General features: G+C 51.1%; 1 protein-coding gene across 12 annotated transcripts in view; it reads right to left on the bottom strand.

Moving 5' to 3' along the window:
- Positions 1–16,220, bottom strand: part of TNRC18 (trinucleotide repeat containing 18) — a 93,148-nt gene that overhangs the window by 29,493 nt on the left and 47,435 nt on the right. For 8 of the 12 annotated variants that reach the window (XM_037911752.2, XM_037911754.2, XM_037911753.1 and 5 more), the window contains 11 exons: positions 13,898–14,000; positions 12,920–13,125; positions 12,442–12,588; positions 10,985–11,169; positions 9,575–9,998; positions 8,073–9,026; positions 7,206–7,381; positions 5,709–5,845; positions 5,209–5,337; positions 2,993–3,167; positions 266–629 (listed from right to left, as the gene is read on the bottom strand). In XM_037911752.2, the coding sequence (XP_037767680.1) occupies positions 266–629; positions 2,993–3,167; positions 5,209–5,337; positions 5,709–5,845; positions 7,206–7,381; positions 8,073–9,026; positions 9,575–9,998; positions 10,985–11,169; positions 12,442–12,588; positions 12,920–13,125; positions 13,898–14,000 (3,000 nt within the window). The remainder of the gene's footprint in view (positions 1–265; positions 630–2,992; positions 3,168–5,208; positions 5,338–5,708; positions 5,846–7,205; positions 7,382–8,072; positions 9,027–9,574; positions 9,999–10,984; positions 11,170–12,441; positions 12,589–12,919; positions 13,126–13,897; positions 14,001–16,220) is intronic. The other 4 variants (XM_037911756.1, XM_037911757.1, XM_037911758.1 and 1 more) reach the window with 2 other exon arrangements.

Here is a 16,220-nt window from a genome sequence, read left to right as displayed (position 1 = left end):
CACAAGATGTGCAATACGCTCTCAGCGTTCACTGCCTTTGGAACGAATGACACCCCATCCTCACCACCACGATGCAAACTCACTCCAAACAAGCACCGAGAGCCTGCCCGGTCAGTTCTACAGTCAGCCAGGGAGGAGGTGACTTTCACAGGAAAGCAAAATCAGATCCATTTCCAATTGACCTGAGATGCCGCCACTTAAAGGCTAAAAGCTCCCACAAAACCCAGGAACCATTCACACTAAAGAGAAACCAGAGGTTACTTACTATAGGAGTAGCTGCTAACTTCCGATATTGCTGGTGAATGGGAAACCTTCAGCTGACCTTTGACCTTTAACCCCACCTCCATCTTCTTCATTTTGGTGGCCATTTTGTTTTTACCTTCCTTGACACTTTTCAGCGCCAGGCTCAGGCTCTTGGCCAGGTTTCTCTTCTCGTCCTTGCCCGGCAGGTGCTCATGGGGTGACAGATATCTGCTGCCGCCTCCACTGGTTCTCTGTTTCCCTCCAGAGCAGTCTGCAAACTTGAAGGGGGATTTGAGCTTGTCCTGTTTGGTGAGGGACAGGGCCTTGTCAAGCTTGCTTGCCAGCTGCTCCTGATCTGACGCCACCTTCTTCTTCTTGATCTTCAGCTGCAGAGGAGGGAGAGAGAATGGCCACATATGACTACCCCTGAGCCTTGATTCTCCCGACGAACCTGACCTCGGGTCATTGGGCACTCCAAAACAACACGGCCTAGTAAGGGACAACGTAACCCCTTTGTTGTCATAGCCAGCTGTGGCCTCTGCACAGTCTCCTTAGGGTTGACGTTCCAAGGGCATTTCCATGGGGATGTGCCACACACAAGGTGGTACAGAAAGTATGCTTTGCCTTGTGGTACCTGGTACCAGGCATACCAAAATCATGAGTTTTTAAAAAAAATTAATACAACATTTTGGGTTCTTTTTATTTGCCATCTGAATTTTGAACCTTCAGGGTACACTCAGGGCACGTATCAAAGCTTTATTGCACAGACATGAGGGCCAAAAACTTACTTATTTTTAAAAATGACAGCTAAGAGTCTTGGGTAATCACTTGACTCCAGGATCAGGGGCTTTAAGAAAAACTCCAAATATCGTAAAAAGAAAAGGAGTACTTGTGGCACCTTAGAGACTAACCAATTTATTTGAGCATAAGCTTTCGTAAGCTACAGCTCACTTCATCGGATGCATAAAGTGTAAAAAATATCGTGAGACTCGTGATGCAATTGTGAGAGCTAGCAATGCTGTTATATTTTAACCATGTCAGTATTGCCTTGCTACTTCAAAATATTTTTAATTTAGTCAATTAATAGCAGTACTAATTAAAGTAACTGTGCAGGCAGTAATATTATCCTGACTAGGTGTAATGGATTTTGTATTCAGCCTTGAGGAAAAAGAAAAAGGAGTACTTGTGGCACCTTAGAGACTAACCAATTTATTTGAGCATAAGCTTTCGTGAGCTACAACTCACTTCATCGGATGCATACTGTGGAAAGTGTAGAAGATCTTTTTATACACACAAAGCATGAAAAAATACCTCCCCCCACCCCACTCTCCTGCTGGTAATAGCTTATCTAAAGTGATCACTCTCCTTACAATGTGTATGATAATCAAGTTGGGCCATTTCCAGCACAAATCCAGGGTTTAACAAGAACGTCTGACATTGTAAGGAGAGTGGTCACTTTAGATAAGCTATTACCAGCAGGAGAGTGGGTTTGTGTGTGTGGGGGGGGGATATTTGTGCTGGAAATGGCCCAACTTGATTATCATACACACTGTAAGGAGAGTGATCACTTTAGATAAGCTCTTACCAGCAGGAGAGTGGGGTGGGGGGAGGTATTTTTTCATGCTTTGTGTGTATAAAAAGATCTTCTACACTTTCCACAGTATGCATCCGATGAAGTGAGCTGTAGCTCACGAAAGCTTATGCTCAAATAAATTGGTTAGTCTCTAAGGTGCCATAAGTACTCCTTTTCTTTTTGCGAATACAGACTAACACGGCTGTTACTCTGAAACCGGCCTTGAGGAACACATCATTCCAACAAGAACACGAAGAACATTGCTTTGAAATTTGTTAGGTTGCTGCCAATTTCTCTCTCTAGCCCAGAGGTGGGCAAACTACGGCCCGCGGGCGATATCCAGCTTGCAGGACTGTCCTGCCCGGCCCTTGAGCCCCCGGCCCCTCCCCCGCTGTCTCCCCTCCCTCGCAGTCACGCCGCCATGCGGGCAGTGCTCTGGCCCACCACTCCTGCTGGGCAGCGCGGCTTGTGCCCATCCGCCTTCCAATAAGCCAGCCCTGCCGCTCTGAGCAGCATGGCAAGGGGGTGGGGAGTTGGATAAGTGGCAGGGGGTCCCAGGAGGGAGTGGTCAGGGGACAAGGAACAGGGGGGGTTGGATGGTGGTGGGGTCCCGGATGTACGGGGGGGTCCCGGGAGGTGGCAGTCAGGGGACAAGGAGCAGGGGGGGTTGCATGGGTCGGGGGTCCTGAGGGGGGCAGTCAGGGGACAGGAAGTGGGAGGGGGCGGGGGCCAGGCTGTTGCAGGAGGCACAGCCTTCCCTACCTGGCCCTCCATACCGTTTCGCAACCCCAGTGTGTCCCTTGGGCCAAAAAATTTGCCCATCCCTGCTCTAGCCTCTTGGACAGTGATGCATACTCATATTATTTATACAGGAGCACCTACAAGCTTCAGCTGAGATTGGGGATGCCTTTTGCTAGGTCCACACACACGTAGTCTGAGACTGTCTGTGCCACAAAGAGCATCCAATCTACACAAGCAAGACAGGCTAAGGGTGGGAGGGGAAATGGTGGCTCAGGGAGGTGATGTGATATCCCCAATGTCACACAACAAGGCAGTAGCAGAGCTAGGAACAGACCCCCATAAGTCTCCAGAATTCCAAGCCAATGCCCCATCCATGAGACCATGCAGCCTCTTCCTTTAGAGCACAGCCCCCACACACACCACAAGAGTACTGACCTCATTTGAAAAGCTTGCTGCTGCATCATGGTCATCCCAGCTCTGGCTCCTCCCTTTCATTTTCCCACCACTGCTGTCTGCATCCTCATCCTCCTCAGGGACAGCCCCTTTGTGCCTCTTCTTCATCCCCTCGCCGGTCTCAGAGTCTTCGGACAGCAGCAAGGACTTGCTCAGTCTGCAAGCCAGGCAAAGGATTGGTCACTGAGATCGCCCTTCCCTCCTGGCACATCACTAGCAAACACTGAAGTGTGGACTGCTCCCCGGTTAAAGGCGCTCATGGGTCACCTAGGGCTATATCCTCAGCTTGGGTAAATCCACTGGCTTCAGTGCAGCTACATCAACCTACACCAGCTGAGAATCCATCCCATTATCTGATTAACAGAAGTACCAGTGAGCTCCCTTTGCATTCTCTGGAATATCAGCACAAGTCAGAGATCCGTATGCCTGTGAAGTGGTGGAACCCACTCACTGGGCTGGATAACGCGCTGGAAAAAAAGCTGCAGAGAATCACCTGCTCTGGTTAGGACCAGGAGGGGAAGAATGGATGAGACAACCGTGTAGGTCTTTTCCCACCTCTAATTTTTAAGATTCTGTAGATCTAAGGAGACTCCCATTTCCCAGGACTTGAAAGATGTTGTACTGGCTGCATGCAGGTTGAGATGCTGGCTCTTGAGCACGTGGGAGATGAGCATTTTAGCAAGGAGTAGACAGCAAAGCAGAGATAAAAACTAACTTAAAAAGGGTCGGGGGGAGGGGGGAAACGTCTCAGGCACAGAGACTAACTAGTACACAGAATAGTTCGTCCACTTTTCCTAGACTGTCCCTCTCTAAAAGTAACTTGCAGTCTGATTCTTCAATCTCTTTCTAAGCTCTGGGGGGAAGGAGAGGGGAAAGAGTAGGTGAGACAAGGAGGACAGGTCTCATTGCTCCCCATCTGGTTTCAGCAGATAGCTGATGAATGGAGATGGAGAGGTGAGCCAGTGATTAAAGAGCCACTGCCAAGCCTTCTTGAAACTACCCTGCACACTGTCTGTAGTTCCCCATCCCCTTCATTGCCAATTACCACCTAAGGATGTAGAAGCAAAAAAAACCTGCCTTTCTACTAAGCCTGCTGATCCAGCTCATGGCTGCCATGGCTGCGAAATCACTGATGCCGCAGAGCCCTCTTTTCCCCATCTCAATTCCCCTGCTAGCCCCCAACCCAAAACCAAACCAACACCACTTTACAGGATCAGGTTGCGTGCATGGCTTAGCTTCCAGGGCAAGGCTTCCATACAGTTCCAATGACAACTGGCCCCAATGGAAATGCACGCACAAGAAAACTCCAGACACCTGTGGACATCCCAAGCCTTTCCAACCATCAAAGCACAGAAGCAAAATACCAAGGAGGCAGATTTTCAAAGACATGTGAAAGTCAGTGGGAATTAGGCACCTAATACCCCTTTGGGCCTTTGAAAATATCTTCTCAAGACAATGCAGAGCTTGGGAAGCCAGCTCATGCTGAGCTACCACTGTGAGAGACTCAACCAGCGACAACCGGTGGGGCAGAGAAATATGGTCAATGGGGCTTTGCGCAAGGTGCCCAAATAAACCTGTTGGGCTTGCAAATAGTGGGCACCACAGGAGAGGATGATGCGGACACCAGGAAAGAGAGCAGCCAGGCTAAACCATCTCCCACTGAGTAGGGGCCAGGAAAGAGGCAGAAGCACAGGAGAAAAACCCCTGGAAGCAAACAGAACAGAAGCCATTCGGATTCGTGAAAATCATTCTCATCGAACTCATTAGCGTCACTATAGATTGACATTCATGGGATTGCAGTGGCGCCCAGATGGCCACAGTGTGCTAGTCACTGTACAGAACGCATACAAAGACACAGCCCCTGCCTCAGGCAGCTCCTCTCACTGTCTGCCTGCCCCACTCTTCACCTGGCTCAGCGTTCCACAGAACCCTTCCATCGCCTGCTCACTCTCCTCCCCGAGAGGCACCAGACACACACCACCAACGTGACGCCGTGCCAGCCCTCCTGCTACAGTGACAGGCGCACGCCGCCACAGGGGGCTAGAGACACACTTCTACCACAACGCCACGCAGTAACCCTGCTGCCACAGACGCACCCTGCCAGCACACCACCACACAGGGACCCCGCTGCGTCCGAGATGCCATCCCCGTGGTGCAACAACCCTGACATTCCCATCTTCCCCATGTTCCAGCCTTACTTTCCGCTCTTGCTGTCACTCTTCCCTCTCTCCTTAGGGGGCAACAGAGCGCTTGATCCATGCTTCCTCTTCCTGGGCCTTCCAGGGCCTCTTCTTGCCAAGCTTCTACTTTTCTCGTCATGCTTTTCCCTTTAAAAAAACCACACGCTTGACTGTTAGCCAAGGCAACAGCAAAGTAAAACGAAATCAATTATACCACCAAAAGCCAACCCAGAGCTGTTGTCTGGCACCAAACTGCTAAGCTGAGCCGTGAAATCCAAGGTTCCCTAACAGGGTCGCCCACCGACCACCGGTACCCGAGACGCCAAGCATGCCCGGTTGCATTCATCGGCGGTTGGGTTGCCTTTTTACTAGCCTAGGAGCACTTTGCAAAGCTTTGGCAGAAGCATCATTGGAGGGGAGCTGGGGAAAGAGAACGTTCTCCTGGACCCGGAGGCAGAGAAGTTGCCCAGCCAAAAAAAAATAAAAAAACCAACAACAAAGCAATCTGCGTGACTTACTCGGAGTCTCTGCGCCGCTGCAGCTTTACCAGCTCCCTCTGCTTCTCCTTGTAGCGCCGCTGCAGCTCTGCCAGCCTCATCCTGTAGTCCAGCTCCATAGCATCCATGTTCTCAATGGCAGACTTGATGGAATACATCTGGGGCGGAAGGCGAGACAGGCAGAGGTGGTGAGGGGAAGGAGGGATGCAGATGTCAGCCACCAGTGCATTATTGCTTCCCAGTCCCACGGCTCAGCAAGGGACAAGCTGTTCCACTGACGCAACCATTTAGACAACTAGTGGCATATTACCTGCAGAATGGAAGGGACCTACCTCATTTCATCACTGGCAGGAGAGTCATATTTCAAATGGAGGTTGCATACTAACCTCTGAGGGAAGGAGCTTTAACAAGCTAGCTGGCTGGCCAGGTTGCCTCATAGCAGTCCTCTGTACTATAATGTGGAGACCATGAGGAAATTCCTACTCTCCAGGTGAGTAGGAGCTGCAAGCCCTGGAGAGGCAGCTTGGCCAGCCCCTGGGAGCAAGGGGTCACCTCTGCTGAGCAGCGAGTCCCTTCCAGCTGATAAAGGGGCAGAACAGACAGGATCTAAACTCAGCCACTTCCCCATCCTTCTTGGTTGGAAAGGTGCTGGATGCAGTGTAGGGCCTGGAAGGGGGGTGCCTTCCTCCGCTCCAGGACACAGCTCTAGAGTCATTCCAAACCAGTTGATTGTAGGTTTTTTGTGGTTTAACATAATAATATTAAATGTTTTATGGCAGACGAATGAGCGAATTCAGGAAAGCAACCCTAAGGCCAAAGCCTCCCAGCGGGAGTGGGATTTGCAGGTCAGGCAGGAGTGCGGAGGTTCATACAAATTCAGCAATTTCTCACTTGGTGCGGGAGGTTTCAGCCTGACATGAGAAGGCTCCTGCTCTGCTAGGAGACATTGAGGCACCAATGATAACTTCTATTTTTTTTTAATTTTTAAGTGAGAAGGCTAGAGGGCTGGATAAACCAATGAACTCTTTCTCCTCTATGTCAGATTTAAATATGGCTCAAAACACAACCAACCTTAAAAACACGTAGCTACCGTTTGCTGGGAAAATGTCCTTGGGCGTTCTGCCTCTAACCCTAACCCTCTGGGTGCTAAAGAATCTGCAACTCCATCTCCTGGGAGAGGAAGCCTGCCGCCATCTTTGTTTGTCCTCACAGCCAAAGAAAGAGTGTAAGACCTTCTCCTGCTGGCTCTGTATTATAAACACAGTCTCTAAAGCTGTGTCCCTCCCTGAATAGATCAGTGATGCTCACACACAAACAAAGAATGAAATTAAATCACGCCACATTGACTTTTGCTCAGCTACAAACACGGGAGGGCTGGGGGAAGGTCTACGTTTGCCATACTGAGAAGGAGAATATCAATAGGGAAATACAACGTTATGTGAATGATGAGTGGTGAGAGGAGGAACATTTAGGTAGGTTCACAATGTCCTGTCAAGCTCAGCAGGAAGAGCTACTTACGGGTTCATCTTTTTTTTGCATCCAGCTGTACTTTTTGTTGGGATTCAATTCTCGCGGCAGCCGGATGGTTTTCAGACTCTCCATAAAGGGGGCTGAGAGAACCTCCATTAGCACATGGGTGCTGGCAGCCAGCAAGCTCTCCAGCGTCGGTCGGACCAGGCAGCTCTCCGGACCTGCTTAGGAGAAAATTTAAGATTTAGCATTCAGCAAGGGCAAGTGCACGTCTCCCATAGGCATCAAAGAGGCCAACAACCTCTTCTCTGCCTTAGCACTTCTTCAGCTGCCTCACTGCCAGCCACCCTGACCTACCCCTGAGATCTAGCCTGTTACAACCCACACGCAGGATACTCAGAAACCTTCCAGATGGTGGGAGGCTCAGTTTCCCCTCTCCCTGGAAGCTACTGGAGGCAAGATCCCCTCAAGATCCAATGGAATGAGAGTCATTTTGAGCTGTGGGAGCCCATTATGCAGAAGATTGAATGGCTGCAGAATCCGTTGCTGCCAATAGGATGCTTATCTGGCAGCATCAAGAGCATACGGGTGAGGTGCACCTTCACTTTTATACCATGTCTTTTCCATACTGTAACCTGTGCAGATACAGGGAAGAACAGTCCAGACACCACCCACAGCTGAGCCTCTTGGAGCAGGATTCCCAACTCAGCCTAGAGCATCAGCAATAAAGGAAGCTCACTCCAGGAGCATTGTGGGGTTGCTGGCCATGACACCATAGCTAAGGCTGAGGATAGATATACATCACACACCTACCCAGAGGGGATTCTGTCTATGGAGGCAGCACTAGCTGCTCTGGCAGACCCAGGTCCCCAGCCTCTGCAGGGGTAGGAGACACAGCACACTTCCCCAACTCACTTTGAATTTCCTGCTTCCTCTTCTCCAGTTCCAGCTCTGCTATTTCACTCAGCAGAGTGATCCCTTGCAGGAAGGAGTGCTCCAGGGACAGGCCGGGCGACATCTCCAGGTTTACCTGGGCTTGCGTTATGCCATTGCCAGTTGTCAACAAGGAACAAGCCTGAGGCAGCTCTGTGGCAGCCACTAAGGCGTTCATGCCGGCCAGTGGGTCGTCTGGCTTGATGTCCAGAGCTGGGATGTGACAGGATATCGCCTCATCTGCGTACAAGGAGATCTCCGACCCCTGCCGCCCCTCATCCGAAGGCAGGCTAGGAAGGCAGGCTCCCCCCTGGGGCAAGTCGCTGCTCTGCAGTTCCATGGCTAGAGAAGGCTCCTCTCTTTGGGGTGCCAGGTCCAGCCCAGGCTGCTCACTATCCGGGTGCGGTAGGGAGTCATCGTAGTCCATATGCACAGAACAGGTTTCCGCCCCGCTCCCAGCTTCAGCTGCTGCCTCTGTTTCTGCAGGGCAGACAGCTACCTGGTACGCTTGTTGACAGTTCTGGAGGGACTCTTGCTCCTGCTCCAAAGCTCTCAGAGCTTCATCTTGGTGCAACAGGAGGTTGCAACTGTCCATGTTCTGTCCTGGGACGGCACTGGAGGAGGCCGCGTTCAGAGCCTCTATGTCCTGCTCGCAGATAGCTCCCTGGCTTTCATCCAGTTCCACTTCCGTTTTCACCCGGTCTTCCAAGGACTCCTCTTCTGCCGTAGCCTGAATAGGCTCTAGCATTTTGGATGGAGACAGGCGGATGGGCTTGACCTCTGGAGAAAGCTCCATGTGCTCAGACCCTTCTGCAGGCAGTGGAACATCGGGAGCCAGGCCATCCGCGTCAGAGGCCGCGGTGGGCTGAAGGAGGTAGGGATAATGTCTTCCGAAGGACGCAGGAAGGGACTGGAATGGATATCCTGGTGGAATCTCTGCAAGAGACCCAAAGGAATACTATACACAGTGACTGGTGCCAGTGGGGCTCATCTCCCGGGGCAGGTACACGATTACTCAACTTCACCCTTGCCAACCCCTAACCCTTCTCAGTGGCTGTTGCTTGTTGGACTTTCCTTCTGCCCAAGATGTCACCCTCCTCCAAGGATGCAAGACCAAAAGATTCACCCAACCCACTTCTGGGGCGAGAGGAGACTTCAGCCTCCACTCCATCCATGCTGGGCTCCTCCATGCTGTTCCCCCAGTAGACTGCAACCTTGAGGAACTAACCCCTCCCAAGGAAAGACAAGAACACAAGATACAGGACCAAAGCTCCAGGCTTCCCCATAGTGCTATGTCATGCATCAATCCTAGCACCGCACTTGCCAAGTGCTGATTGGTCCTTTCACATTAGCCTTCCTTTAAAAAGGCCCTACCTGGTCTTCTCTTGGGGAGGGTTTGAGGCAGGAAAGAGCCAAGGAGAGGAGGAAAGAGAGCGAGCCAGGCACAAACAGAAGGTGGCTCTTCCAAAGCAGGGCTCTCTTACCTGGGAACAAAGCCTGGAAAGGACTGGGAGCCTCTTTTTCCAGTTCCAAGTCTTTCTTCTCCACGTTTTCAGGTACCTCTTCTTTTGGAGGGATGGCAGGGGCAGGGGGCGGAGAGGCAGGGGGTGGGCTGGAAGGATGGGAGCTTGGGGTGGCAGGATAAGAGTAGGCCGGCTGCGTAGGTGGTTCCTCCATCTTTTTGATAACCTCAGCTTTGAGCACAGATACGGGCGAGACCCTGGGAGACAGGGGAGGTGGACTCACAGCCTTGCTGTAGGAGGTGGAGGCGCTTGGAGACAGAACAGGTGGCTTTCGGTGCAGCAGCCCTGATGTGGATGAGGAAAGGCCTGATTTTGCATTGTCCAGGCTCCGTTTAGTAACCTTCTCTTCCATGTCTGCTCGCTGCTCATTTACTTTTAATCTCTCCTGTTGCAAGAAACAGAGACGGGCGTCAGGAGAGGATGTTTCTTAGGGTATCAGGTTAGAATCTACAAAGCAAAAAGGTCCTACAAGACTAAACAAGACCAGAGCAGGACTTCCTATAAAAGGGACCCTCACAGTCAGAGATGGAAATGCAGGAACAGGACCTGGGAATGGTTCTCTGCAAAAGGCAGGTGGAAGGTCTGGCAGGAGATATCTGCAGAGAGCAGAGGTAAATGCTTTAACAGGAAGAGGTTTTTAGGAGAGGCCAGGCAACAGGTCTGTGTTGCCAGCTCTTGTGACTTTTATCATGAACCTTGTGACAAGTTTTTTTTTAAAGTGCCTGGAGTGACACAAATATGTGAGAATCTCAGCTTTCATTTAAAAACAAAAAGGAAGTTTCTAGCGTTAAAGTCTCAATTTGGAAAACATGCACCTTAAAAGTTCAAAAACAAGAAGGCAACTAAAAAAAGCCCCCAAACATATTTTTATAAAAATCTCATGCCTTATAAGCCAATCTTATGATTTCTGGGGCCTGACTCGTGATTTTTGAACATTTGGGGTTGGCAATACTGGGTCCTGGGTCTCAGGAAGGAAGGAACTATCCAGTCTATGAAAGCTTTGTTTAGAGCAGAGTCAACACTGGCTCATTTGTAAGATGACAATCTGAACTTCTGTTGCTGCTAGAAGCAGTACTGGCTGGTGAGCTGACCCCCTGGCTTACATGGTCCCAACCCAAAACCCTGCCTCCTAACACCTTCAGGGATGTTCAAAATCTGAACTTGGCTCTTTAGAACATGCCAAATGCCCCCAGAACTTGAGGTTCCCTTAGGGACTGGGAATTACTAAGGAGATCTCTTCCTCTCAACACAGGGGACACACGCAAAGCAGGCAGGTTGCTGATGTTTGCTCTCCCAAGAACACAGACTTTGAGGTTGGTTCACTTTAAAACAGGGGAGTCCCCCCTGCTTGCCACAGTCCTTAGAACGTACCACCAGCTGCGCATTCCTCTGGAGCTCCATGGCATGGGCAGCTTGCTGCTGCAGTATGTACAACTCATGCTGCCGGAGCAGTTGCTGATGAGACAGCAGCTGGAGCTGGTGAGCATGCTGGAGGGTGCTTCTCGTAGGAGGGTACATCGCAGGCCAGAGAGGGGGTGTCCGGTCCATTAGTTCAGCTAGGGAACAAGGGAAGACACAAAGGCAATCACAACCATGCTGATAAAACGGACAAAACCTGAGTGCATGGAGCAGCTGTAGAGGTGAGTTTAATATTCATTGTAGATTTATGTTGCACTCCCTCCCCAGATTGCATGGTGATTAATTTAATAGCTCACACAGAAATGCAAGTACCGCCCCCTCTTTAACTCTCCCCTCACACACACTCTCCTGCCCCACCACATCTAGACAACACCCAACAAGAGGGTCTTGGCCATGCCGTAAAGGCCAGCTAACCTCGTCTGTGTCGGACCAGTGAGGCAAAGGAAGTTCCATAGCTGAGCCTCCTACTCTTAAAGGCTCCATGGCGCCATCACGCTTGCATTTAAATCTCGCAACTGTTAGCTTGAATGCCCCCAGCTGACCCCAACTACAGTCTCTCAGACAGCCAGGCCTCAAACCTCGCAGGGCTTTACAAGAGATGATATGGAAGACAGTGTTGTAGCTGAAGAACAAGCGTACATTATTTCAGCAGTTGCAAATATGTTAACAACCGGACAGCCTCCACAGAACACTGCCAGACACCACACTGGTGGCAAATCTTTCCCCAGGCTCTGCAACAGCAGCAGTTCCTGGTACAGGTGTTTTCCCCAGTTCCCAAGCTATTATCAAGGGAGCTTGTGGAATCCCCATCATCACTGGAGGTTTTTATGAACAGGCTGAACGAACACCTGTCAGGGATGGCCTAGGTATACTTGATCCTGTCTCAGTGCAGAGGACTGGACTAGATGACCTCTTGAGGTCTCTTCCAGCCCTACATTTCTATTACTCTATGGTCCACAGATCTCCACAGCCTGCAGAGCCCATCCTGCTGGGCCACAGAATGGACCATTTTCAGAACTGAGCGGTAGGAGATAGTCTACAAGGCTTGCACAAAGCTGTCCAAAGAATTAATAGCTGGACAACTACCTCCACACTGCCCATCAATGTACCAGTGCCATGCAGCTTCACCACCAGCGTCCCCGCCTCAACAAAAAAACACATCCTGCCCTAGAATTTTATTCTTGAAAAACTAACAACAGGGAAGTGCCAGGGAGCACCTTCTGGACAGAAATCTATCACTTGAGCCTTGAGTGAAGGTTCTAAACTCCAGCATCTCTTACTAGATACTGGACATGTACACTCATGGTCTGTTACTATGGGTAGATCACATCCCTTGTTTTGTCCCCCCTGAGCTTTGAGTTATTTTCCTTCAAGACAGGACCCCTGAATCATCTTCTTTGAGTGCTTACCGAAGTGTGGCAGGTGCTCGCTGGGGATCACAACTAGCTGCCCGGACTGAGGATCTCTGGCAAACTGGTAGGCAGAAGGGATAGCACCCGCCATACTAGGGGGGAAGCCTGGAGTCATGCCTTGATGCAAGGATGGGTGGCCAAGTCCTAGAAGGAGAATCATCATCAAAATTCAGGTCAGACAATCAACGAGGGCTCCTGTAGACATTCATGCACTGGACATGGACAAATGAGGGGACAGGGAGAGAGAAGGGACACTAGAATGTCTAGCTGCCCACAGGGAGGCAGCCGTACAGCACCTACAGGTGCATGCGATACTGCAGGTTATTTTCAGAGGGATCTTTTCCAGAAACATCCCTCTTGAAATCAGGGAGGTGCCATTGATCACCATGGTCGGTCACAGCAACCCTGTTCCTCTTTTATTCTTATGGGTAAGTCAAGAGCTTCACACAACCCTCCCTCTCCCAGAAAGACTCACCATAAGGATGGCCAGCTAGCCACATGGAAGGGCTGCCCGTCCTGGGTAGCCACGGGTGAGCTGCCAAATGTGAAGCCGGGTCAGCAGACCAGCGCCCTGAGCCAGTCAGGGTTGGCCCCCCCGTCACCATGAGGTTGGAATTCAAACCATTTGTAGCACAACTGGAGGGATGCAGCCGGGCAAAGTCCACCAGCTCCTTGCTTTCTCTGGGCATTGGGGGGCAAAAACAGAATCGTCAGAGCCAATCTTAGCACGGGGCATGTTGCACGGCCAAAGGAACAGACTGAGAAGCACACAAGGGATGTCAATTAGCGATGAACCAGAGCGCTGGGGAAGAAGGGGAAGGAGGAGAGTGCATCTGGAGATTACTGGAACCCTCAAGAATCAGTCTTCAAAGTATGGATGAGAGACGCAGAGAGAGACCAGGAGGACACACACAGTGCCCAGGTGTCCCTTAGAATAAAGAGGAAGGTTAATAGCAGGCTCAGCCTGCGTTCCCTGCGCTGGTCCTGTTCCTCTGTCAACCCAGAACCATCTCTCTCCACCTTGCTTCTCATTTGGAGCAGCTATGGGTTGTGCCCCAAGGTCTCGTGGAGTTTCAGTCCTTGCGGGGGTGTTTGAAAGAATACTTTTGTTTGCAGATTCGGGCAGCTCTAGACACACACAAACGATGCCTGCAGGTTTGGATGCACTCTAGGTCCCCCCTACACTCCCAATTCCCAGCCCTCTCAAGGACTGGTCTTTGTCCTTGGGGTCCTAAAGTCCAGTGCTCCCTGCTGAACCAGGGGAGAGCTGCACCAGAAGTGCTGACTCTGCCCAAACGCGAGTGCCTGCCACACAGCTGGTTACATCTGTGACTTCACTCAAGAGGGTACAAGGCCAGGCACTCAAGCCTGTGTCGCTAGGTGCATCCCCAAGCCCATGCTCACTGGAAGACGGCCTAGTTCACACCTGAAGGAGCAAAACACAGAACCTCACCTGAGTAGCTTCTCCTGGTCTCGCTCCAAACGCCCAGCCAGGAAGTGACTGTCTCTCTGGCGGGTGCGGTCGTCCCCGCAGTCATCATCTGAGCGGCCATGCCCTAAGACACAAACAATCAGCAGTTAATACAGGTGCTGTCCCTGAAAAGACAAGCAGCCCTCTTCCGGTCCGAGACGTGCCAAGTCCTCTCCACTCCGCACCCGTGTTTCAAGGGCCACCGTCCCCACCAAAGGGTCACCAAAGGGTTGCAGCTCTAAGCCGCCAAGTAGCTAATAAAATCAGCTAGAGTGACGGGTCTGGGAGCAGGGACTTAAATGTGTCTGTTGATCAGAGACACAATCAAAATACACTATCTAAATGGGGACCCTGGGGTTTGGGGATTATTTTCTCACACTATTCCCGTCCCAGTCCTGTGTGGTTTGAAATATGTACTTTCAAGCAACTGAATTTAGCTAAGTTTGTCCCCTCCACTCTCCTGCTATAATCGTCTGCCAAGGTAGAAGAGAAGGGAGGTAAGTCCGAGAAGAACTGATTCTTAAAGACAAAGTCCAGACTGCATTTCATTCTATGCAATCTGCACAAAGCTCACAACATCTGCGTGAACTATAGCAGCCATCCTGGGGTCAGGTTCTTTGGCCTGTACTGTACAAGTGTTCACACCAGATGATCCTAATGGTCCACTCTGGCCTTACAGTCTACAAATCTATGACCTTACGCATGCACCCACTCTGATAAAAGCACTCTGTGCCCAACAACATGTGTTGGGAGAGAGCTAGGACACAGATACTCCAGAAAAGCAATAGCCATCAGAGAAGCAACAGCCTTGATCCTGCAGTGCAATCTGTTAGCATAGAGCCCTCGTCTCTGCACAGAATCCAAGTGACTTCAAAGGGACTCTACCCAGACACAGGGAGGTGTTGCAGCATTAGGGCCTAGGATAAGATAGCAAGATCCAACGAGGGACTGGGCACTTACACTGGACACTTACCCAAGAGTACCCAGAGTTCTAACGACGAGTGCAAACGAAGAGTTCGGGAAGGGATAACCACCTCCTGCTTCAGGCTGTTGGACAATCTCTGTTAGGGATTAGGACGAGACTTTCACGGGGTGCAGGCTGTCCTGCTCTACTGTGGGGATTCTTGCACCTTCCTCTGAAGCATGTGGTGCTGGCCATTGTCAGAGATAGGAAACTAGACGAACCTCAGGGCTGATCTAGTCTGGCAATTCCTGTGTCCCAAGGGTATTTTAGCTCAGGTTGCCTTACATTTTCCACCCCTTTTTCTAAAGCTTTTGCCTATGCCTCTTATCCCCACCCCAACCCTACGCTCTCACAAACACACACTTCATTATTGCCCTTGCCTAGTACCTTTTTTTTGGTGGGAGGGGGCTAATAAAGCCCATCCCGGTTCCCAGTAAATCAATGGCACCAGGATGATTTAGTTGGTGTGGGTCCTGCTTTGAGCAGGGGGGACTAGATGACCTCCTGAGGTCTCTTCTAATATTCTATGATGCCTCCTTGTTCCCCTGACCAGACACAGGCAGGTCCCCTTTAGCAGGCCCAGCTTTGGCCTTGGTGAGGCCCCACTCACGGCGGCGGTCCAAACTCCTAATAGTTGCCTCCCTTGAAACAGGGCAGCTTGCAGCCATGCTGCACTGCCTCACAGAACCGCACCTTTGTCCATTTACATCCCTTTCCCAAGGCCCCTCTGGCTGGGACTGGTGCACCAGGAAGCATCTCTTAACATCAAGTCTACTCTGCTGACAAGGATCCTTTCAAGGAAAGGCTCCGCTGTGTATTTCCGCAGACCTGGACAGCCTGTGTTTTTTAGCTGTCAAGATTCCAATTCCCTCAGCTTCTACTGTCAGAAAGAATATTGTAGTGAAACAACATCATCTCCCCCACCTTCTCCCCCTGCTTGCTTCCAGTGGGCATCAGGCGGAAAGGCGCACGCCCGATTCTCGAGCATCTCAACCAGCCTTCTCAAGAGGCTTTACATGGTGCCAGCATACGGCTCAAAGCGTGGCTGGACTCTGCGCTTTATGGACACTAGCTTCTACAGGCCGCTGCTTCCTTGAGCCGGCAGATCACGCTGGATGCCAGCTTCTGGCACCCATTAACCGCCCCTTCCCTAGTTTTAATGGCTTCCACACGCTTCTCAAAGGCCGGCCCAGTGGGGTCGAGGCTGGCACGGAACAGAGGCTGAGATGGCAGCCTCATGCCCCAGTGAAAAGAGCAGCATCCTCTTTGCTGCCCCCGCGAGTGACTTCTCAGAGGACAGAGACAGGCCCCCTCCGAGGCTGAATCCCTCAGGAGCACAGC

Source organism: Chelonia mydas, chromosome 10 (genome assembly GCF_015237465.2).
Source record: "Chelonia mydas isolate rCheMyd1 chromosome 10, rCheMyd1.pri.v2, whole genome shotgun sequence".
In the NCBI taxonomy this organism is placed as follows: domain Eukaryota; kingdom Metazoa; phylum Chordata; order Testudines; family Cheloniidae; genus Chelonia; species Chelonia mydas.
The sequence above is the reverse complement of the archived record's forward strand: the minus strand, read 5'-3'. Positions and strand labels throughout refer to the sequence as shown.